The 25,126-nt window shown below is 41.0% G+C and overlaps 2 protein-coding genes across 3 annotated transcripts in view; one reads left to right on the top strand and one right to left on the bottom strand.

Moving 5' to 3' along the window:
* Nucleotides 1-25,126, bottom strand: part of IPP (intracisternal A particle-promoted polypeptide) — a 106,133-nt gene that overhangs the window by 5,693 nt on the left and 75,314 nt on the right. The window lies entirely within an intron of this gene.
* Nucleotides 1,361-24,899, top strand: AKR1A1 (aldo-keto reductase family 1 member A1). Of its 2 annotated transcripts, none has more exons than XM_080406106.1 (9): nt 1,361-1,486; nt 5,262-5,357; nt 11,547-11,666; nt 13,372-13,523; nt 16,226-16,421; nt 17,053-17,252; nt 18,288-18,360; nt 19,270-19,356; nt 22,839-24,899. In XM_080406106.1, exons 1-9 carry the CDS (start codon nt 1,376-1,378, stop codon nt 22,902-22,904), a joined length of 1,101 nt encoding a protein of 366 aa, XP_080262232.1. In that variant the 5' UTR covers nt 1,361-1,375; the 3' UTR covers nt 22,905-24,899. The 2 variants fall into 2 exon arrangements, with proteins under 2 accessions (XP_080262232.1, XP_080262233.1); XM_080406107.1 differs by having other exon boundaries at nt 1,373-1,502.

Genomic DNA, 25,126 nt, shown 5'->3' with positions numbered 1-25,126 from the left:
CTATATTTCTAGGTCAAAATCTCTTGCATTACCTCTTCCTTCTCTGCATATTTTTTTTTAATTAACAAACTTTATTACTGTATGTTTTGATAATCACCACCTTTTGATGACAAAATGTTTTTGTCTTCCTTACCTTTTTTCTTTTGGGCTATATTACATAATCAGAGGCTGAGGTTCGTTAAAGTTTCCACATGTGATATTCAAATAACTCAAGCGTCTTTTTAGTGCATTCAGACTCTGGATTTTCAAATGGATTTGTGATTGACAGTGTCTCCATCAAAATAAATCAGACCCAGCAGTGATTCCTTCCCCTTTATTTGTTCCTCTTCTCAGTTTTTTATTTCCTGTTACTTTTAATTGTCTTATCCTTGCACTCTCTTTCTACTTTCCTGTATTGTGTCAAAACAGGCTGCACAACAGAAAAATCTGGTCACGTGCATGCCCAAGAGATTCATTAACCTTTGAACCTTTAAGACTCTTCCGCAGTTCAAGTCTGAACAGCAAAGAAAGAATCTGCAACAGAATTACCCTTCTAGAAATAAGTCTCTCCAAAGCCCTGTTCTATATATATAATGCCTTATTTCTGATCTAATTTTACTATTTTCAAATTCTGAAAGTTTATAAATTACTTATAAAAATGGAAGCTTGGAGTAAAAGTCAAACCGGGTGTGTTTCATTGTGTCTAAGATTAGGTCTTTCTTTCAGTTACAGGGCCAGAGTCTGCTGCTGTTAGAGGTTTTATCTTTGACTCTCTGACAATATTGTACCTACCCAGAAGTAAGCACTCCGCTGAAGTCAGCCCGCTTTAATCTTACCTTCAATCTTGCACAAACAAGGAAACACATTCTTGTGCACCTGCAACAAAAGGAGCCTCAGCCTTCTCGGGGAGTGCCCCTGCTTTCTCTTCACGCACCTTTTAGCGCAACAGCTGCAGTGTACATGAGTGTAACTGGCCTTGCACTTTCCCTGGATTCCTGTTATTTAGGGCTGCAAAAAAACCCGGTGGAATTTCTCTCTTCCCACCAATAAAAACTGCTCGAAGAGGCCAAGACAAATAGCAGATAGGGAGACATATGTAAACGCGTACACTTCACGTAATCTTTATCCGTTCCGTTAGTTTTGTAGCTTCCCCCCGTGGCGCAGGCACTGGGCTGCAAGCGGGCGCGCCTGGCCTGCCTGCATTTCCCGATGGGAACAGAACCCAGAGCAAAAGGTACGCGGGGCACGGCCGGTACCGGGGGCACAGCCGCCCCGCACGGCGCTGGGGCCGCGCTGCAGCCCCACCGCACAGCCGTACCGCGGCCGCCTGCCCAGCCCCACGGGGGTGCTCGCTGCTGTGGTTCCGCTGGGTTTGTCTCGGGAGGCGCCGCCCCGCATGTCTCAGCCAGGTCACGGCTGCTCAGCACGGCCAGGCGCCCGCCGCCGAGCCCCGGGCGGCCGGAAGCGGAAGCGCTGGCCGAAGGCAGGCGGCGTGCGGGCGGTGCGGGCCGGGCGCTGTGCGGGTGAGTGTGACGGAGGGCACCGTATCTCCGCCCGCCGCGGGGAGGACCCTGCCTGGGCCGCCCGATAAGGGGGAGGTGGGCGCGCTGCTGCGCTGTGGGGTGCCTTTGGGGAGACAAAATGTGGAGGGTTAGCTCCCATTTGCAGGGTAGTACAAGATTCAACAGCAGGGACGTCTGTATTTTCGATATTTGCATACTATGCGAATTAATTTAACGCATATTTATGTGTGCTTGGCTGATGAAGGGCTCCTTGCTTTGGATTAAAAACTAGTTGTATCTGTGGGCTGATGTGCAGGTGCAGTTTATGCTTCTCTGGTTATTAACGCACATTCTCCTGGCCAGACTGCTTACCCTACACTTGAATTACTCTGCGTTTTAGCTCTTTTATATGAATGTGGCAATAGGTGGGTATTGTTAAGCCAAACCTACATCGTACTTGTCCAGAATTAGTTTATTTCTGTGTTTATTTTTGTCTTTGCCCTCCTAAAAAAAAAGGCTTCTAGCTTTTTAGCGAACCCAATAATGGTAGCTAGTAGATACTGTAGTTCTCTTATATCTCCCTTTTAGGGGAAGAATTTGAGAGGGAAGTGTTAGTGTATTTTCTTCCAGTGTTTCTTAATTCTGGCATGTTTTTGTTCTCCTAGAGTTTGTACTTTTGCTCTCTGCAACTTTAATATGCAAGTGTTACATGAAGCATAGAAGGTTCTTAGAAAATGTGCTGATGCTAGTTATTGGTTAAACATGTACCTTGTCTTTTGAGCTGTACTGTTGTATTTAAAACGATTGTGTAACATAGTTGTGTGAAGCATACAGTTGCTCACTTATTTGTGTTATAGGCCAATGTGAATCAAAAGCCCTTAAGTCTTTAGTTGTATTGCATGATGTAAGAAGATGCCTTTATTTGGGCTACTAAATGCAGGTTAAAAGCACCCACTTGCCTATAACTGGCTACAAAATTGCAATGCAAACTTGGAATAGAAAACTGTTAGCATTGTCATTTTGCTTTCTTTGACTCCTGTACCCCAAAAAATAGACTTAAACCCACAGTTTGGCTCACCAGTGATTGCTTTCAGCACCAATACCTGGACTTAATACATCACAGAGCAAATCCAGAGCTGTTAGTTTGTGTTTAACTGCTGTTTTGCACCGAGAGGTGCTGGTCCATTACAATCCTGGTAACAAAGACACTTAGGCTCTCTAAATTATAATCTCAAATGCTATTTGTTAGAAGTAATCCTATAAAGAAAGGGGATAATGTTGATAATCTTACATCCCTTCAGCTGGTGGGACCCTGAACAGCCCTCCTGTTCAACAGCTGATTCATGTGCATCATGCTGTGTAGACCCAGTCCAGAAAAGGGGTTACCCTGTTTTGGTCACTTGAGCTATTAGGGATTCTTTTACAAGAAAACAACCCTATTCATCCTTTCTACTGTCAGACAGAAAGGGTGTTCACATGAGAACTTACTGGTTTTTCTGATGGAGGCAAGGACACATGTAGGTGGTGTAATCGTAGGTACCAAGTGTGGGCTACCTGCAGACTTCCCTGTTACAACTAGCTGCTGAGCTTATCCTGCAGCCATGGGCTGTGACCCTGACAACACAGGCCTGAAGGCCATGCTGTACACAAAACACAGCACAAGACAACCCTGCACTTACTCAGATTGACTATGTGGATCACCAACTCCTTGGTGTACAATGACCTTCAGGTCAGGATTGCTCCAGCTATTCTATTAGGTCTCTCTGTACAGCAAGTATGCTGTTTGGTGTCTGCTGTAAATCTACAAAAATATGGCTTGAGAAGATAAGCAAGAAATTAAAAATATAAACTTTCTGTGTGAATACATCTATCAGCTGGGACTTAATTATCTGATGAAAATGGTAACATGGAAAGGACAGAGCTGTTCTGGGATAGTGTGCTGTGTGAATGCTCTGCTTTGAAAACATCCATTCCTCCTACATAGTCAGCCATTCAGTCAACACTGCATGCTTCCACCCTTAGTTTTGTTTTTTTTTTTTTTTTAAAACAAATAACATTAATGAGTTTGGACACAGCTGAACTTGGGAAGTAACTTCCTCAGCTTCTGCTGAAATCAGCTAGCCAGCTTTGGGGCTCATCCTGAGTGCAGTTTCTGAGATAGATTGTGAGGATGTTGGAACACACTAGAAAACCTTCCTTTTTGATAAAAATCTGCTACTGTGAGGAGGTTGCTGTTTGCAGCAGCTATAAAGCCAGCAACAGGTAGTGGAAGATCCTGCTGGACTTCTGTTCTGTTGAATTTCACAGGGAAAATGCTCAGATATCACAGTGCTAAAGCATGAGAGGGAAGCACAGGCTCAAAGTGACAATTGACTTTACATAATGTTTTTTCATTCTCCCTTTAGTAATGGAAGAACACTACTGTGAATTTATGTGAAATCAGGTGTATGACATGTTCTATAATAGCAATGCTAGCTGTTGCATTTTGTTTGCACTTGAAATGCATCTTATGCAAGAGTTGAGCTCTTAGTTTTGAATTTCTATCAGAGTCCACATGCAGTTTTTGACAGCATGGGAACAAGGAATCTTTCAGCTCTTTAAAAGGAAGATGTCCCTTTTTTGAATGAGCAGGGAGACAGAAAAGAGCAGGAAGACGAAGTTATTTTGGGATTCAAAACACACAAATACGTAAGGACCTACTGCATGCATCACTTTGCACACAGCTATTTCTAGTTCTATGTCAGAGTGATAAAAAATTATATACATACCACTTTTACTTGATCTGCGTACTGAGGTGTTATTTCCTAGTGTCCACCTTTGAAGGTGCCTCAATTTTGTCCTCTGCTAGAACTGACCTCACATCAGAGAGGGGTTTTTTTAGTGTTTGGAAAAAAAAAATAAAAGTAGCCTTCTAATTGGGTAGCATTTGCCTGTTGCAGGCAATATATGAATTACAACAATTCATAAACAGTTTTGCTTGTTGCACAGGAAGCCAAAATGTTTCTGATTTTCTTCACAGTGCCAGACAGCCTTGATAATGAGCTGTGGTTCAGCTCTGAGTTGGTGAAAATTGGGATTCAAGGGTGACAGAGCATGTATCTAGCATAAAAAGATGGGATGGATCTTCCAGCAGTGGTCTTTGCAGTATTATGTTTTTATTTTTTGGGTTTTTTTCTGAGCTATGCCTTCATAAATGCTTTTACCATTCACTCCTAATCAAAACCCTGCCTGTATCAGGTCTTCAAACTTTAACCTGCACCAGCTGTTTCTGACAAAGTGTGTTTATCCCCAGCTGCAGCAGTAATTAGAGCTTGGTTCCTGAGCTAGCTGGTAAAAGAGAAAAACTTAGTGTAGCAGTCCTATGCAATTACTGTACACTGAGGGAGGACAAACATCTCTTACTCCCTTCTGCCTCATCAATGCATACTGCTGATTGAAAAGAAAACACCACAATGTTTTCATTTGAGCTTCTCTTTTAATAATATGTTATTGCAGGATGCTTCTTTTTGTACTTGCTAACTCCGAGAAATCTTAAACCTGTGCATTGTAAAGGAGAAAAGAGAATTAGAAGGAAGAGGAGAAAATGGGCTTCTTTTCTAGTGTCTCCAGGGTAGCTATTAATCTCTTATACGGGTAAAAACTGTGAAGAGCCTACCTCATCTTTATTCTAGCATGACGAGGACCTCTGTGATCTTACATACTTGGTTTTGCATAGAAAAGGTAAATTGTTGCAACTTACTGAATTGCTGCAAAACTCGCTTTGTTCTTGTTCTTCTTTAGGCAAAAATGTCTGCAGCATGCAACTTCATTGCACTCCACACTGGGCAGAAGATGCCTCTCATAGGACTGGGAACTTGGAAAAGTGACCATGGCCAAGTAAGCAAAGAACAAAATAATATTGTGCTCTCAGCTAGTGTTTGTGTTTTGTGCACTTTTTTTGAAGAAGCTGGATCTGAGGCCTGGATTCTTCACTTGCGTGATTTTAGTCTTACATCCATTGAAGTCAGTGGAATGTATGTATGTATTTCCATGACTAAGACTTCAAGGCACAAAAGCAGCACCAGCAGATCCCTTAATACTTGTTAACCCAGGCCTCAGGCAGTGGTGCCCTGGGAGATGGAGCTAGAAAGAGACCAATGAGGAGGGTGAGACAGGGAGAATGCTGTACCTATGTTACGGTGCCTGACTCTTCCACTAGTAAATCCTCAGGCTCCCAGTTTGACCAGACATCCCTCTGGATTGGGGTGATGACTCAGCTGAAAGCATTATTTTGGCAGGCAAGAGCTCTAGTTGTTCTTGTAATAAGTCCTGTTCCAGCAGTCAGCAAGAAAACAAAGAACCTGCTTGGGTCATTCTGCTTTTAGACTAAGAAGACTAATGTGTCATTAGACATTCGCTGTGCTTCTAAATGCAATGAGTTGGCAAACACCACACTGGGAGATGATTCTGTGTGTTACTAGAAACTGTCTGTGGGAATGTTTGCATGCTATGGACTGCTTGCTTAGTATAATACTTCTCCCCCTTGTCTGTCTTTTCTGTTTCATTTATTTAAAAGAAAAATTCTTGGGGGAAGAGATCGCACATACTTGCTGTGAAAGGCAATGTCCATCACTTGGTGGAATTCTTAGTTGCTATTGTTGTTTATAATGCCTTTTGCATTATGTGTACCTTTGCATGTCTGCGCAGTAAATGTTGCGTCTCTTGCCACTACACTTGTGTTAGCTTCATGATGATTTTTGGAGGATGTCAGATGGCGTTGTGCCCAAGACTGAGAGGGAAAGTTAAAACCTGTCTCAAGATGTTGTGCTATTCTCCCGTGCAGAGGAATATGTGGGAAACAAGCTATAAAAATGAAATCTATTCAGAACCATTTTATTGTTGGTCTTCCTGTCCAAACAGCTGTCGGGACAGTGGATCTGTTGGGAATAGGAGCTGTGCTAATGTGGAACCTGAGTTGGTGAGAGAGCTCAGTCAACCTCGTAAATGAGGACAAGGGTGGATGTTCAGCTCTGTCACTTCAAACATCAGCTGATAGCTGAATTAAGCTTATTGACATGCAGGGGCTTAATGGATGAATTTCTGCACACCCAAAGCAGTTAAATGTACATTATCTAAAACAAATGCCTGAAATTAAGCAAAATAGGAGTGCATTATTTTGTGCACTGACTGTTCTGAGGAAAGTGTGGTCTTATAAAAGAACCAGGAAAAATCCTGCTTCTGCATAGTTTAAACCTAATTCAGATGGATTTTGGCATAGTCAGCAGCACTTCTAGCAGCTGAACCCCACATGGGATGCAGCCATCTTCTCTGGGATCCCATGGAAGTCATTGGGCATCACTTCTTTGGAATACCTACTGTCTTCAAAGACTTATTCCTGGAATATACTGAAGAAAAAACCTAGAAACTGCAGTGAAAATGGCCAGAGTTACAGAAGTTGCTGATACTTCTATGGAATACAAAAATTCCTGTTTATGGCTTGAAAATTCAGAAGCATAGCAGCAATTTGGCAGAGTGTCCAAATGATTTAGCCTTTAAAGGACATGATGTCATTCAGGGAGAGTAACTGTAATTATGAATTAAAAACTAAGGGCCAAAAACCTAGAGGAGCAGAAGAATTATCATTGCTTATATTTAATCTAGCTGTTTCCCACATAGAGGCTATTTATTGAACGCTCTTTTGTGCAAGGGCTGCATTAGAAGCAAGAGTGGATGGCTTTTAAATTATTTCAGGTGAATATTTTGTAGATTGTAATTATTTTCCTCGCTGAGCTGCTTTACAGTCTTGACTTAACTCTTGAGTAATTTCTTTATTATTGCTGTTACTATTCCTGATGCTAAATGAGTCTTGACTTTGTAGGCAGATCTTGGCAGTCGAATGCGAAGGCGTCATTGCAGCCCTAGTTTTCTAGACAGTAGGAATTGAGGAGGGGAATTATTGGAAGACTGTAGGGTTTAGATGCTATAAAATAATTGGATGTTGTCTGTCTTAAGTGATCAAATGCTAGAAGAGAAATTTGGTTTGCACGTTACCATAGGAACATGGTGGTGGGCTATTGAACAGAAGGGAACACAGTACAGAAGCTTATGAACTGGCAACATGAAACGAGTTCAAAGAGAAGTCCATTCAGACAAGAACATCAAGAATATTAGTAGCTTGATTTTTTAATACTGGAGTTTGATTATCTGTAATCCTTTAATGCTTTGTTCTCTTCTTTCAAGTGGTCCATGCTTTCAACCTGGAGGATTGATCCCCACCTGATGAGCAGTCTGACCTGCTGTGGCAGAGGCTGATTCTGTGGGGAAGAGAGGCTTAGGAAAGTTGTATTTCTGTGTGAAACTTCAAGAAAGCTGAAGAGGAAATGCATACCTCAGAAAACCAGTCAAACTGGGTGTCTTGTGACAGAATTGCAGCTATGGAGGAGACTTCTTGGTTCCTGGAAAAGTTTGTTAGGCAATATAGGGAATCCTGGTTACGTGCACAAAAATTTACTATGCTGGTATATGCGAAGGGACTTGAATTCAACGTCTGATGGACAGGAGGCAAAACTTCTATTTAAGGAACATCAGCTCTTAAATTGGCATTAATTATGTGGTGGTCCGAGTTCCTTTTCAGCCAGTTTTTGTACAGTATGTACAAACTGTGATAGAGCAACATTTATGGTCTGGTCATATTGCATCAAGAGTATCATGTGGACTGATGATCTGTTGGTTTTTTTCCCCCTACTTCCTGTCAGCAAACGTACTTGGACTGCTAGAACGTGACAACTTTGCAGGAAGCAGGGGAGGCTGTTGGAGCCTTTTCTTTCCAAGTATTATTGACTGGAACTGTTAGAGTGAGAAGCCTCTTCATAATGACACGAGGCTGTGCAGAAGAGGCTCCCTAGTCACATTATATTTCCAAGCAACACAGAGTTCAAGAGGGTTTTTTAGTTTTTCACCTTGTGATGGACAATTTGAAGAACTAGAAATCTAGTAATGGATATTGTAATGAATTGGGACTTACAGATTCTGCTTCTGAATCTGCTACTGACTGTTAGCAATATTGTGTTCCTCCATCTTCAAAAACAAAAGAGGGTGGGTAGGAAGGCCAGGTCCCTTGCTAGGATGTATAAACAGGAGTGTAGGTCCTAGGACTTTGCTATACAATGAAGGAGAGTAAGGCTTCAGTTGCAATATTATGTCTGTTTTGGTGCAAACCACTTCAAGAAAAGCATGAACCAGCTGAGGAGACAGCAGCAACAGTGATGCAGGGTTTAGGGAAGGTGAGTTGCCATGAAAGATGGAAGCGCTTACAGGTACATGGTCAAGAGAGGTTTGAGAAGAGGTATGCTGCTGCTTTCCAAATGTGCAAAAAGCCCTCATAAAGGGGAAGGGAGCTATGGATTTCATGTCCGTGAGGACATCACCAAGGTGGCATCAGGGCCATCTTGGTTAGACATCTAAAAGGCTTTGAACATAAAGATACCTAAGCATTGGAATAGACTGCCTGTCACTTACAAGAATGGTTTTGGCAAATGTGTGTTGGAGTGGTTTAGGCTTAGTTGGCCCTGCTGTGGGGTATGAAGATAGACTACATGATGTCTCAAGATCCTTTCAGACCTACTTTCTACAGTTATATGATGCTAGGTTGGGGAGTCACACTTAAGCTGTGTGACTCAACTTGCCTAATGCAAACCTGAACTCTAAAGGCTCCTTCCATAGCAGTATTGATAGGCTAAACTAAAGAACATATAGAAAGTTTGACGGCTCCTTTGGCTATTGTAACACGTCCATATGCATATGAATCTCCAACTGCTTTTGTTCTCTTCCTCTCTTCCTTTCTCTCTCTCTCTCTCTCTCTCTCTTTTTGTCCTCTGCCCCCCAGGAAATACATGTACCTGACTGAATATAATCTCAAAAATACAAAACTTTCTGTTAAAACAAAGTACTCTTCTTAAATTTACATATTAATTCTTTTCCCCTCCAGAAATGCTTTTTTTGCACATTATCTCGTGATCCTTTGCCTTTTGAGTGGAACAGGAACTCTCAGTTCACATTGGAATGTCTGAGTGAGCTGAGAGTAGTTTACACAGATACAGGTTTTGCCCAAATCCAAACTTTATTTAAATGACCAGTTACAGTTTTTCAGTGCTAGAAATTTATCAAAACGCACTGATATGGAAATACAGCCTCCTGTGTATTGCTTTGCAGAGATGTGTTTGGAGTGCCTTATCCCTAGTTTTCTGCAAGTGGTGCCTACTTTCATTTTATGGCAAATTTTGTGCCTGTGTGCATTAAAATAAATTATTATCCTGATAGAGGAAATGGAGGATTAGTACAGACAAAGAACACTGCTTTTTTTCCTCTCATTTCTGCTTCAGCTCCACAACTCTTCGCCTTTTTGGAGGGTGGATATTGAGTCTTAAAAGCTTTTAATATGTCTCAAGTAATTTCAGAATTACCATGACCTTGACTTTGTAGTGACCTTCTGTGGAATGTCTTTGTCAAGGTGAAACAAGGACTGTTAAATACCATCCTGCTAGAGAAAGGAAGAGCTTACTTCAGTGCTGTAATGTAAGTGCTTTGTGATTCTGGCTAAGGAAAACTGGTCTACATTCTGGTTTTCCTGTCAAAATGCCAAAGAATGCAGTCAGAATATCCTGTGTCTGCCTTTACTCTGCAGTTCTTGACAAGAAAAACAAATCAAATCCACTAGTAGAAGAGAGATCTTTTCTACATTTGGTTTCCCCCTTGTCTTTCTGTAGTATCTGAAAGCAGAACTGTATATGTCTTTAATTGTTGTTAATTAATGTCAGCTTTAAAATGGAAAATGCTAGTACTTTGCTTAAGTTGAAAGAAATCAAACTCTCCCCAGCTTTTGTGGACACGTTTTTAAATCTCTTGATGAGAGATGTAATCTCTATAAATACATTAGGACCCTATTGCATCAAGCCTTACACACAGAGTAATTGACTATCTCCCACCGTCTTGAGAGACAAGTCAGTGAAGGGTAATGTATAGAAATCCCTGTAAAGGTAAGCTGTACTTTTACTGTAGCACTTCACATGGGTAGATGTAACAGAGAACGTGTGCTTACTGTCCATTGGAAGTTAAATGAAATAGATCTTACTTAATGCACATCAGCCTAACAGCAGATGATGACTACATTGGAATCTGTAGTAATTCTTGGTTCTTGCACAATCTGTTATTAACAATCTTTATTCAAAATCTATTTATGAACCCTCGAAAAGATGCCATTCTGTGTTTCCATCTTCGGTTTCTAGTTTTGCTGAGGCCCACATGTGGAAATGTTTTGCGCTTGTGCTTCACTGGAGCTTTCAAAAGGAGAACCAGATTCAAAGTATCATGCCTTGGTTCTCAACCATTCTGATGCACATGGAGCAAGGGATGTATTGCTGTTGGCAACACCTTCCATGTCAGCAATGTGGAAAGCAAAATGCCAAGTTGTGAGCATCATCAGGAGATTCCCCGCAGCCCATGGGTCAATATTCAGCAGTATAGTGACTTTCATTGTCGTGCAATCAGTGGGAATGAGGCATGAAGGAAAAATGTGCCATAAACCAGCATTATCTTGGAAATTAAGTGTGAGCAATTGAACGAAACTCAAGCTCTGGCAATTCTGGAGTTAGAAACCAGGCTCTTCCTGTACTGGGAGAGAAGTATCTTCCAGGTTTGACTGACAGTGATTTGTTTGTAATTACTGAAAGTTTGTCTTCCTAAGCTAGGATTTATTTGAATACTGTTTCTTAAAGCTCATTTTATATTTAAGAAGGGTAACAACTGTAGTTAAGAATGAATCCCTGTTCTGTCTAGTGAGTTCTTGCATGCTTGACCTGTGTGCACAGTCTGTTTTCTTGTTACTCTTGGAGCATCTGCTAGCAATTAGGTCTTCACTCCTAGAGGCTGTGCCACAGAGGACCATATCCTGCTCTGAGTCTCGTGACCTTACATAGCTCTGTACTTCGTGGGTATTCCTCACTAGGTCCCTAACATTTTAAATATTTTTTTCCCCAGTGATAGGTCCCTTTTCACTGATGGCATTGGGTAATCTGCTTTTGGTTACAGGTGAAAGAAGCAGTGAAATACGCCCTAAGTGTGGGTTATCGCCACATAGATTGCGCAGCAGCTTACAGCAATGAAGGGGAGATCGGTGAGGCTTTCCAGGAATGCTTTGGGCCCAACAAGGTAAAAACACAAGAATCACCCAGCTGTATTGTTGTATCAAAATGTACAACTGTGACCTGAAAGTAGACTGCAAAGTTAACATTTGTGGCTTTTCCTATGGCATGAAAGAGGGCTGTCTCTCCTCATGTATCCATACTGGCTGTCAGGAGGAGAAAAGATTGTCAGGATTATTTGCATGGAAGCTACAGGAAATGCTGGGTGCTTTTTTTTTTTCTGTTTTTTTTTGTTTTTTTAATTTCTCTGCCTAACCTTTCCCCTTGCAAAGTATCCGATCTGGGTGTTCAAAAATTGGAGGTTCCCAGAATCAGTGGTTAAAATTTAAAATATTTGCCATGATTTATATGAAGAGTTACTCTAGTTTGCCAGTCTAGAATAGCGTGCAATCATGGGTAGCCACAGCAACTTCAGTGACTGTGGGTTTTTTGGTTATAGATACAATATGAGTGAGTAAATACATACCTGTTTTCCTTTTTTCTTTTTTTTTTTTAAACCGTGATTACGTTTGAAGGCTTGGTAAGTGTGACTCAAGGACCTGCACCTGAGGATCCATGGCCTAAATATTATGTAATGTGACAGGCATTCTTATGGATGACCCGAGGTGGAATCTTAAATTCATCCCCTTGCTCTTGTTGGCCCAAGGGGCCGGAAGGATTACCTGTACATCCTCGGAGCCCATGGAAAGAAAGTTCTTACTTTCCTGCTGCTCTTGCCTTGGCTTTGGGGCAATCTCTTGGTTATGTGATTAGCTTGAGAGAGGCTGTTTTCAGCTTGCCCCAGGGATTCCTTCCTACGAGATATGGTCACTAATAGAGGGAAGCATAGGACTCTTATTCAGTTCATGTCAGCTAGCTAACTTCAAAGTAGAACTTTTAAAACACCTTTCTCTTTGAACACAACAGCCATATATGAAACACAAAAATAACAGAATGATTGGAGGAGAGAAACTGAGGAATTAATCATTCCAGCTTCTGTAAAATGCAGACTTGAGTGCAATCTGGTCACTTGTAAGACAGTGAGAAGTGCCCTCTGATGGTGTTCTGTGCTTCAGTTTGCCAAGTATGATCTCCCTTTTGCATTTTATGCTTTCTAGTTAACCGACTTTCTGTTTAATTTCTGGGTCTTACTCTTCCAATACAGGGTACAGGGCACTCAGTTCCTAGTGCATTCTTTCCAGAACCTAGAAACTCAAGTGCAGAGGTTTGGGGAAACTTCTTCTGTTTGTTTTCCCACGCTCTTTCCATGAGAAGCATTCTTGGTTTATAACATGTGATGAATGTAGTAAGTTAGCTGGTTGCGCCTAGATTATGTGAACTGTTAAACAGAAAATACAAAATTTACATATGAATAAACGAAGTAATCTTTCTTTTGGCCACATCACACTTAGGAGTGGCTTTAACCCTTGCATTGGAAAATTTGGAAAAGCTTGTGTGCATGAAGAGGATTGTTTTGTTTTTCAGAACTTCTAATAAATTGCTAAGTATTTGGTGTATTTTAGGACTTTCCAGTGTGTGTATTTCTCTTGCTTTTCTCCATCTGGTATATTTTTGAAAGGTTTACATTTTAGGTTCTATGTGTTAACCTTTTTTATTAAAAAAAAAAACCCAAACTTAAATTGTTCTCTTTGTTTTAAGGCTAGTTGGGAAATTGCTGCAATTCTCTTTCTGAACTTGTTCCAGTAAATTATGCTCTCCTCCCTTTCTTAAAGGTTGTTAAAAGGGAGGACCTGTTTGTAACATCAAAGCTGTGGAATACTAAGCACCACCCAGAAGATGTAGAGCCAGCAGTAAGGAAAACACTTGGAGATTTGAAACTGGATTACCTGGACCTGTACCTCATGCACTGGCCTCATGCCTTTGAGTAAGTTCTACATGGAAAGGGCACAGAATGCAGAGACCACAGTTTTACATAAGCGGCTGGTCTTATATCCTGAGGACCTTCTTGCTGAGCTGTGAATATTTTCCTGTGTATACTGCCTGCAAGATGTTTTTCAGCGTGGCTAATATAGTGTAGTCCTATGGACTGTCATATAGACGCTCTTTTCTACCCATAGCCTGTACACTTGGTCATATTTGGTCCATTCATTCATAGAAACAATTGTTCAAATTTAATTCTTCTTTGAATTTCAGTTGGGTGGGAATTTGTTTAGTTAGATTTGTAGCATGTCTGTAAACACACAGTAGAAGAGACAAAACTGTTTTTGTGTAGAAGTATTGTAAGTAGAAAAGGGATAATTGTTCTCATTATTTAGCAGCGATGAGGCTGGAAATGTAAGTATTAAGTCTTCATTTAAAATCTTTAAGCAATTGCTTAATTTTTTTTAATAGTGAGCACATCTAGGTAATGGGATTAGGATCACTAAACTTCTGACAGTTTGGCATGGGTGCCAGAGTTAGGTAACTGAAAGTAGCCTAACTGGAAAAAGTAATGAAGCTTTATGGCACCAGTTTCCATATTGAAGCTTGCTATCTTATACTAGCAGAAAATTTGGCTTGCTGTGAGGTAAAATCTTTGTTGCGTTTAAAATGTATTAGAAGTTTAAAAGAGTCTATTGTCTTCCTCTAGGGGTTGGGGAAGTGTGGCAGCTGTTCTTGCTTGTGCCATTGACCAATATGGTAACCTTGAGGAAATACTGAAACTGCTTTGTGCCTAGTTTTACTTATCTGTAAAATGAGAATTAAGTGCTTTGTAAAGAAGACAAACACATTTCACAATGGTTTTCAACTGTACTGGAGTGGTTGAGCACAGTCAGTATCATGGTGGCACCTGTATAAGGCAGAAATGAAAATGACTTATGACACTTTAGTTGCAGTAATTCTACAATTTGAGGAAATACATACTGAGAAAGTTTCCAGTTAAGTGCTAAATGTGCTTGTCCTACAACCCCATTAGAAGCAGAGTTCTTTGCTTTATTTTCTTGTAGATGTGGAAGCAGTCGTTCTGCCCCCCTCCCATCCCTACAATCAGTGAAAAGGCAGGTGGGGAATAAATCTCCTGACCAGATGTTTGCATGGAGACTTCACTCAACAGGGGAAACCCTGTTAGTTTAAGGAGCTTCTGTCTGTTCGGCTAATCTGAGAATGTTTTTTTTTCCCCTTTTAGTCATATGAACTGAATTTCACAAAGCATACAACACTAACAGTAAGAGGACAGATGCTCAAAGCATAAACGTATTCCTCAGCATAACAGAATGAGAAAGTGTTTTCAACTAGAGCTGGTTTGGAGGAAGCACTGTTAAAAATTCCCCCTGTTGTGAAACAGGTTTGTTTTCCAGTTGATTGAAAAAAACCCGTTAAACATTGCTTTAATAACACATAACACATAATGATGTATATTGAGATATTACTAATATTTGAATTTGCCTGATGTTGTGGAAACTATTGACAAAACTGACATTCTAATAAAGCAGTTTCATGTTTTCTCATTGGAAACTGTTCACTCTCCAGTTTTGCATTAGCTCTACTTCAATGGTTTTCATGCATGGTTATCTATAATGCCTGTTATATTGGGAAGCTGAGCAAACATGTTACTTACACAGAAATTAAAATAGACTTCTGGATGAAAATCACAGTGCCTTTAGGTCTTGAAAATTAATCTTACATGGTATACCACTCAACATAGGAGGCTGCTTTTCTGAGTTGGGAGCTCATAAAGCTTTCAGTTACTTTTGATTCTAGATTTATCAATGACATGAATAAGAACCATCTCCCCTTGTCCCCAGCTGCTGCCATCTCTCACACTGGTCACTGCTTAGCTAGAGCAATGTAAGGCAGTCCCTGAGACCTGAGCTTGCAGAGTCCTGCAGTGGTTACGAAGCTGCACTCTTCCAGTGGAATTGCTTGTACCCCTCCAAGCATGGACTGCTCAGACGCCAGTCATAGCCCTTTGGCAGTGTGGTAGTGTCACCTGGCATAACCACGTTCTTTGTGTGTGTTTTGGGGTTCTTTTTAAACTCTGTTTTTTAATGGGTTGGTATGACAAACTGGAAACACGCCCAACCTATCAGCAGCACGTTCATGTTAAGACTTCTGTGAGAATCTGTGCTTGTATTGAGTACTGACACGGTTACAGAATTCAGAGGGAGCGGGAAGGCCAGCGTACTTTGAGTACAGTCTCTCCTAGACAGCTCTTAAATCAAGATCCCTTTGGTAGCAGCTCCAGACAGGCTATGAAGAATATCAGTCCTCTCTCAAAAACAAATTGGAAAACCAAAGCTGCCCTCTGAGTTTCTGCTCTCTAAATCAGCTGTTTTGCTAGGATCCAAGTTGGCAAAAAGCTGCTGCTGTGTATACAGCGGCTTATCAGTTCTATGTAGTCATACCGTATAGGTAAGTAGTTCAAAGTGCTGTATAACAAGTTTACATAGGAAAGACTGTATGTGAAATAATTTCTTATAGGTTAAGTCAGCAAAATGGAATTCAACGGAAAAATTCTGTTTGTATTCTATCCTGCAAACTACGTATAAGCTTTTAAGAATACTTTGAGAAAGGTTTATTTTACTGAACTAACATAATATAAATAATGTGGTATATGTACTTACATTTTTACCTTCGATGCTGTAGACGAGGGGACAATCTCTTCCCAAAGAATCCTGATAACACAATGCGTTATGATTACACTGATTACAAGGATACCTGGAAGGCTATGGAGAAGCTGGTAGAAAAAGGTCTTGTGAAAGCCATTGGGCTGTCAAACTTCAACAGTCGTCAGATTGATGACATACTAAGTGTGGCTACTGTCAAACCAGCTGTGCTGCAGGTAAGATGAATAAAGGAGAGGATGAATACCTTGCCTGTTTGTCCACAAGACTGAAGAATTTGCAAACCAATGCTATGTGTTTAGCACAAAGGGTGCAGCTTTTTATGTACAGGGAAAAATATGGCCAGGTCTGCAGGCATAGGGACATAGAAGCAGTCTCTGCAGGCAGATCAGTTTATTGGGGAGGAGGCCTGTAGCCATTTTTTGTGGCCATTTATACCTGCTTAGTTGAACAGGTCTGTAGAAGAGTTCATCTTCCCTGTGAGGAACAGTTTAGTCTATAAGAAAGAACGGTTGTGAGGGAGTAACTTGAATCCTCTCTGTAGAGAGCTTCCTTGGTCGTTGGATGATCCGTTTGGTACATAGGGAAAATCCAACACTCTAAACTTCGGCAATCTGTTCTCCTTTTCCTGTAAACTTAACCTACCAGACACTTTTTCATTCTCCTGGTGGTAAATTATGCTCTTAAGGTTAACTTACTTAACTTAAACCTTATCCTCATAAGGTTTTCCAGAATCTGGAATGGCCTCCTGTGTTGTGTTTGGTTCTGCTGTGCTTTTGGCTTCCTGTTTGTTTAGAGTTTTGTGTTGATACCTGTTCTCCAGCCACTCATTGTGGGTCATTTTAATAGGTAGAATGTCATCCTTACCTAGCTCAGAACGAGCTGATAGCTCACTGCCAGAAACGAGGACTGGTTGTCACTGCCTACAGTCCCCTTGGTTCTCCAGATCGCATGTGGAAACACCCAGATGAGCCTGTGCTTTTAGAAGAACCTGGGATCAAAAAACTGGCAGAAAAATACAGCAAGTCACCCGCCCAGATCATCCTCAGGTACAGAATGACTGTGAGAGAGGGTGGCATTTGGGGCTCAACCTTAAATAAAGCAAAACACGCAAGCTAGAAGGAATCCACTTAAAGTGCATGTTTTTCTGCAATGGTAGGGAGTTAGAATCACAGGGAGCGCCAAAAGCAAACCCCATTTTGTGCTTGTTTTACAGAGTTGGTAGAGTTGGTCCTGCTTTAGGACAGGTGGACGGACTAGAACAGAGGGGTCCGTTCAGGGCCTGGATGCATGCCTGGGACAGTTCACTACCTTTTCTGCTGTGAAACAGCAGCAGGACAATTAAGGCAGCAGTGTGCCACATCTGAGCGCCACTTACTTGAATTGGCGTGTGGCCAGTTCCTTGCAGCCTTGAATGCTTGCTGTGGCATTCAGGTGGGCTCCTGGGAAGTGGGGCTGAGGAAGGGACTTCCTCCTTTGCACTGAAGAACTGTTTGCTGGGGTTTTTTTCATACAGCAAAAGCCAGCTATTGGATACTGGGAAACAAGATGATTGAGTGGTATCCAGAATGAGACCAGCACCCTGTAAAGTAAAACTGGATTTCTGTCCTCATTTTTTGTTTAGCTTTGTATCTGTCAATATCACTGACACAATCTTGGGCAGCAGCAGGTTACCCTGCCAGCTGAGCCTGTTCAAGATTTTGTGCTCAAGCCACTAGAGAGGCACTTGAGGGATCTGGGTTTTCTTTTAGTTTCTCAGTGATTGTCATGTTAGAACTTGCATAAAATGCTTAAGTAAATTCTTCTGTTTCTTGGGTTTCTAGCTTAAAGCACCTGAGACTTGCTTGCTTGTTCAAAGGCACGAACATCTTGCTCTCATTGATTAGTCTAGTGGCTACTGTCTTGCTTAAGCTTGGACATGCTAGGTCCTAACACAATACGGTGCTGGGTCAACCCTCTTCTGGGTATTTTTATTTCACATAGAAACATAAGTGGCATCTCTGTTGCCACAAATTATTACTCAACCGAAATAAATATCGTGGTTCGTGGGCTGCACAAACAGAAAATCCCTCTTCTCTTGACAGATGGCAAGTGCAGCGTAAAGTGGTTGCCATTCCCAAGAGTGTCACTCCTGCTCGCATTCAGCAGAATCTCCAGGTAAGTTTAAATGGAGGAAAGAAGTTTCAGCAATGCCCTTTCATGTGAGTAATGTACTTCCAGGGCAACAGGCTGAGGCACTTGGTTCATACTTGTTCGTCAGGGTATGCACACACTTGGGAGGGTAGAAATTTCTGGAAAATGTACTTGTTATGTTTTAAGCAACTAAGTGTGTGAGTGTACATCTGTGCACATGCATAGTCTTGTTACCAAAAGGTAAAGAACATACTTTGTAGAAGTCTAAATGAAAAATCTTTACTGAAATTCATCTGATATATGATTTTATTGAACAAGGGAGTCTTCTAATTATGTTCAGTGGTTCTTCTTTATGAATAATAGTTGCTTTAGCCTGCAAGTGAGGGCTGGTGAATATTTCTGCAGCAAACTGCCATTCTAATGACGCTGAATTAATAAGGGTGGTTCACTTCTGCTCTGAGGTAGAGACAGTTCTCTTTAGAAATTATTTGAAAACTCTGGTTTGAAATAGTCTTGAAGGGAGGTCTCTGAATTACCTCCTGCGATCTTTTTTCAGCCCTTAATCATACAGGTTGGCTGGTTACGTACTTGTTTTTAAGTTAGGAGTTGTTTCTCTGTTACTCCTGTTAAACCAAATGCTGCCATCTAGTATACTGATAGAAATCTTAAGAAATTCCAGTAATCTCTGCAGTTATTCAAGGTTTGGACATACGTGGGAACAGAATATTGATTGAATAGGCAGCACTTACTTGGAGGAACAGTCCCACTGCTTTTTGTCTTTGTGGAAGAGTGCTATGCAGTATGAGCACCTCAGACTTTAAACCTTTGTTTTGGTGTTTTTTATAAAATGGGTTTCATTGCAACTTCATAACCGGAAGCCAAACTAATGGTAACCTATGGTTATTTAATAAAGCCTCTTGTTTTTGTTCTCAGGTGTTTGATTTCAGCCTCACAGAAGAGGAGATGAGCCACATTGGAAGTCTGAATAAAAACTGGCGTTACATTGTGCCAATGATTACGGTAAATTTCTCATGTTTCTAATAGTTTTCATTATGTGCATGTGGCCACATCTTTGGGTTTTTGCAGTTTTCTTTCTTTTACTGCCCTCATCAGAACTACTTACTTGCAAGAACACTACATGGCATTCTTCTAGAAGTACTCCTTTTTCCAACTATTCTCATCTAATTTATGGTATAAACTTAAGATCAGTGAAGACTCAGGATGCTGTTAGTTCTCCACTTCCATCCTGGAAGTTGCATACGGGAATCTGTCCCCTCCACTGGATGTCCCTCCTTTCTGAGTCTGTTGGAATGACCTTCCTGCAATGTAGGGAGTTTGGGTTAGGCTGTTGTATTTTTCTTCCCAAATCCATTAGCTGCAGCATCTTTTAGTATCAGTAGTTTACTCTGCCACATGAAACCTCATCTCATGTACCAGCAGATGCGATTCTGTTATTAGAGAAGCTAATGCCTTGTAAATGTTGAAGTCATCCTCTTAGTCTTTCTTTTCTTATATTAAAGGAGCTGACATGTTCCTTTCCCTTCACTGAAAAAAAAAAAAAAGTCAGTGCCTTGTCTTCTGTCTTCATAGTGTTCCTCATTTCCTACTGTCCTGCTTCTGACAGGAAGCTGACAGAGAGCTGTTGCCAGCCCCTGGTGCAACACCAACCAACATGTGGCAACAGTGCTACAACAAGTGTGAAGTGATTTATCCCTTCTCTGTCATACAGTACACTGCATAGATACAGTAGGTGTCTCTGCAAATTCGGAAGCTGTCAAGCATACCCTTGCCTCTTCAGAGTTTGTCTGCCTGTAAATTATTCTTCAATAGTCAGTGGCTACTGGCTATAGTTTTTTTCTTTGGGGAAAGCATTTCTCCAGGATTTGTTATTGAGGGTTTTTTGACTACTTGAGAGTGTGTCAGTGACTAGTCTGAGTAAGGAAACAGAAGTTGTGAACGTGTGGTGGTGAATGGCTGTCTCATATCAAGGGTAGATACTTGTTCCAGCTTTCACTGTTTGTTCTGTTGGGGCTTAGGAGATCTTCAAAGCCACCATGCTTTTAACTTTATGGTTGCTTCAGAATGCGTGCATAAATATAAACGCCCGCATCGCTGCAACCAAAATTATCCTTGTGTTTATGGATCACGAGTCTGTACACCGAAGTGCAAGCTTAGCTGCTGAATTGTGTGAATGTGGTAGTGACAAGCACACCTGCTGCTGACAGTATGTTTCTTTCAAGTGTTTTGCTACTCATGCTGCAAACAAAGTTGTTTTATTAATGAAACTGCAAAATACATTAGAATATAGCCTGGCTTGGATGAGCTGAGGATAATTGATGTGCTTTTGTTACTTGGGAGACCTGATCAGATTACAGTGATTCACAAAGGAGAGATGAAATACAGTTCAAAGTGCTAGCCCATCCAACTAGAAAAAGGGTGAATGTGATGCAGCTGGGCTTCAAAGATACTGCCATATTGTCAGACAGAGACAGGAAGAAGCATGATGGGAATTAAAATGCGACTCTGTAGCTGTAAGATCTCTAGTGGAACCTGTTGTCTCCTGCCCATCCCTTCTGGGCTTATTGGAAAGAATTTTCATCAACTGTGAATTAAAATTCCTGTCTAACCTTTCATGCCTATCTCCTCTATGAATCTAACTTACAGTGTCTAGATTTCAAAGTGTGATATGGCAGTGGTATCAGAGCTCCTATCATAACTGATGAGACCATTTCCCCTTGCCTTATTTTACTGATATGTCACCACAAGTTCTTACAGTTGTGCCACTCTTCTCCACATTGTATTTTGTAAAGCCTGAGGAGAGGCTATTACATTGTCTACATACAATTTAGGTTGCTTTATGTGTTAACAGTTCATTGTCTGAATAGAGGTTGGAAACTGCCTTGCACCAGCCTGAAATCCAAACTTTTGGAAACATGTAATTGACCAGGGAATATACTTAAGTGAAACTTGAATGACTAGCAAGCCAGGAGAGGAAGGTGATGGTGTTGTACACATGATGATCTGTCTATTTTTGATAGTTAGCTACCATTGACTTGCAGTGTGTTCACTGCTGATTTTACCTCCCCCACTTTCCTCAAATTCCTGGGGTAGACTGGAATCAGTTGTGTGAGACATTGCTTCTGGCAGCTGCTGTCTTGGCATGCTGTGAACAAGAATGCTTACCTGAAGAGCTGTTCTGTGTAGTGAAGTATGCAGAGGGAAGAAACTGGGGGGGAAAATGAGGAATATAAATTTTAGAAACACAAGGAAGTTGTTGGCTCTCGAGAATATGAGGAAACCTGAAAATACAATGATACTTTTGTCCACAGTTTAAGAATTGCCTTCAGTTAAGGGCTTTATTTCAGCTTTAATCTGAGCATCAGTCAAATGTTAAACCTTAACATCTTCGTTTTCTGCTCTGTGGTGCCCTCAAGTGACTAATTTCGCACTTCAGTAGTCACTGTAAACAATTCATTGCTGGGGATTCCAGTTGTTGCTTTGAAATGCAGGTTTTATACTGGAAGCTAAGAGGGACTTGCTGGTGGACACTTGGTTTGAAAGTCCCTGTGGGTTCCTTCTGCCCCTGTAACATTTTGAGTGATCTTTAAGCGTCATTTATGCATATAAAAATCATTTATTTATCTTAACATAACTTCTGTTTAGTCATTAGTGGCCTAAATTAGGTTTTAGCTGAATTGTGCTTGTCTGTCACCCAGGGAGGTATGTATGTCTTTACCAATGCTGCACCTGAACTTCTCCAGACATTACGGGTGAGGAATGAGGTTTTATCTCGGCTCCTCAGAAGCTGAGGGTGTTGCAGTGGACTTAATGCAACTAGAAGTGTAACTTGTGCATCTGAATGCTTAGAGGTGGGATGTAGGCACTGAGATTTCTGCATGGCTGCGTCTGTTTTCCTGCCAGCCTGATCCTCTGTTTCCTTATCTGTGAATAGTGGTTTCAGTATTCCCATTGTATGGCTGGAGAAGCTTGTCTTCTGTGGAAATGTTAAACAAAAAGTGCTATGAAGGAGTTCAGTGACACTGTTAAGCTTCAGTAGATGACCCTGAACAAGTTCTTCAGTGTATTTCATCTTATCCATCTGTAAAATCGGCAGCCCAGCAACTCTCTATCATGGAAACATGGGCAAAAAGCTTCAACTCCAGTAAAGTGTTTTGAAGTGTGTGTGTTACACCACTTACTCAACAGCTACAAGGCAAAAGGCTTTTAACTATTCTTAATCTAATTCTTCACGTCTCAGCAGCTTGAAAGACTCTAGCTCTAGGCTATAGAATTCTATCTCCTTTTTAAATTAGTTTTTAAATTTGTCTTTCAAGAAGACTAAGAGGACTCTGGAGTAGAGGGAACAGCTCTTGCTTAAGCTGAAGAAGATACTCCCTGATGTTTGGAATGTGAAGGTTTAGAAATCTAAACCATGCAGAATTTGAAATGGAGAGTAAGAAACAGATTTTTATCTTCCTGACTTGAGTCTGTTTGCTTTGCAGGTGAATGGAAAACTAGTAGCAAGAGATGCTGGACACCCCCATTACCCTTTCAATGATCCCTATTAACTACTAGAAAATAAGGTGTTAGAGTAACATGCTCCTCTGCATGCCCTTCCACAAAATAATTGTTGCCACAATCTGTCAAAAACCCTGTCCAAATAAAGCCTTCCTTCCTGAGTAGGTTTGCTTACAATGTACTGCTTCTAATTGACCTCCTTTCTGGAGATACTGTAGCTTCCATGTCAAAGTTTGTGGATTTATTACAATGACTGCAAGCTTGCTCCTGGAAGCATCAAATATTTTGGAGATTAGATAAAAAGGTGGGGAATCTAAATCAAGTTCCAAACACGTCATTATCAAGCTAGGGCTATATTTTGGGTTTACTGCCTGTGAAACAGTTTTGAAAGCTTCAGTTATTACCATGAAGGAAAAAAAAAAAAAAAAGGTGAAGACATGAAAACATTTTAAGACTAAACAACTGCTCAGGCATCAACTTTGATACATCAGAATTGATATTTTTTATACAGGAACAAAGTGAAAAGTGCTACAGTTGCACTATGTCCATTCATTAAAACCCAAGTAACCAGCCTTGCCCAGTGCTTTTTATCCACCTCAGAGTACTTGCGGGACTTAGAATTCTCTATTTTCTTTTAAGTTGTCTGTAGCTTTGAGGAGAATAAATGCATAACCTGGAGCAGGCCTTCAGGCAAATCCTTTCTGTTGCTTGTCACATGGATAGGTTTCAGCTCTGACAATAGCTCTGATTGTCCTAACACAAAAGCTTGGAGAACTTTTTAGCAAGTCTTGTAAAAAAAAATCCTGTTTTTCCTGTAAAGTTGCCTGGTGTCTCTTTACCAAAGATGACCAGTTTGAGTTCTGGAAGGTCACAAAATTAGTTCCTGACTATGCAGTAAGAGCAAAGGCCTGTCAGAGGGCCCCTACCACGTAATGTCCTGTTTTTGACTGCTGCCGGGGTTGATGCTTGGGAGAGCTGGTCCTGTCTCCTCTTCTACCACTGACCTGCTGGTAAAACTGGGCAAGCAATTTACCTTTCCTGTGCCTCTGTCTTCCCACTTGCCATGTCTGTTTGTTACTCCCTGGCAGGGACAAATTTACTGAACGCTGATATGCTGTTGAGAGGACTGGAACTCTAGCTGTTTTATTTTGTTTCAGTCTCATAATGAATTGTCTAAGCCATCCAAGTACAAAGGGCATGAGGCGTTGGTACCTACTGGTGCTCTGATGGTGATACCTTCTGTGGCCTTAGCAAAGTTAACACTTTATTTTGATTTTCTCTACCTGTAAAATAGGTTTAATGCGCAAATGCCTTGCTGCGGACAGGGTGGCAAGGCAGAGTTTCTAAAAGCCTCTCAGAGTTAAAACAAAGGAACTCTTTCAGATCTGTGGATGCCATTCAGAGACGGTCATAGGCATGATTCCTTGTTTGCTGCTGGATAAAGAAAGCTTAACTGACTGTTAAGTGAGATAAAGAACACTTATTTTTCCTGTAGCAATAACAAACATAGAATTAGAAGAATAATCCTCTGTATTCAAATAGTGCAAAAATTGAAGAATTGAATTCTTTTCGTTTTGATAGCCTCGTTTACAGTAGGTCTATGGCAAAACTATGTTCATCTCAAGCATGGTGCCTCCTCAAGTATTTCCTGCCCTGGGCCTCACAGCATGCAGCTGAACTGGAACAAACCTGTTTATTGCTCTTTGTAATCCTTATGTAAAATTTAAAGAACTTCTGTTCCTCAGGAGAGTGTTTCCTAATTCCTGCTGAATGCACCTCAGTGGAGAAAGCCATTACAGCTCAGTTAGGATTCTTTTACTAGAGTGGACCTTTCCTTCTAAGGGAAATTAAATCCCTGTTGGTTTCAAATCAAGCACGGGTGACTTTGAATACAGTTCTTACTGCAAATCAGTAGGGAAGCAATTTTACTTTGAAGGTGCTATGTAGAATTGTAACAGCAGTCATCCTGCCAAGGAAAGTGGCTTTGTTGCATGTATTTCCACTTGCACGTTTGCATGTCTTAAATAAATACTGTACTCTGTGTATGACTTTTGAGACTTTTTCGTCACACACACACACCCTCCCCGCTTGCAAATGTCAGGGCCCTAATTAACTTTTTTTCTAGTTACTTCTCTGATCAGGAGTAAGTGGGCAGAGGGAACTCCCAAGAAAAGGAGATTAATCCTCTGTCTCCATTAAACCTGCAATTCCCGGCAGTGTGACTGCATGGGGTAATGTGGTGCAGTTGAAGCTGGTGAGCTTTTATCTTGAA

Source organism: Falco punctatus, assembly GCF_963210335.1.
Source record: "Falco punctatus genome assembly, chromosome: 11".
NCBI classification, from domain to species: Eukaryota; Metazoa; Chordata; class Aves; order Falconiformes; family Falconidae; genus Falco; species Falco punctatus.
The sequence above is the reverse complement of the archived record's forward strand: the minus strand, read 5'-3'. Positions and strand labels throughout refer to the sequence as shown.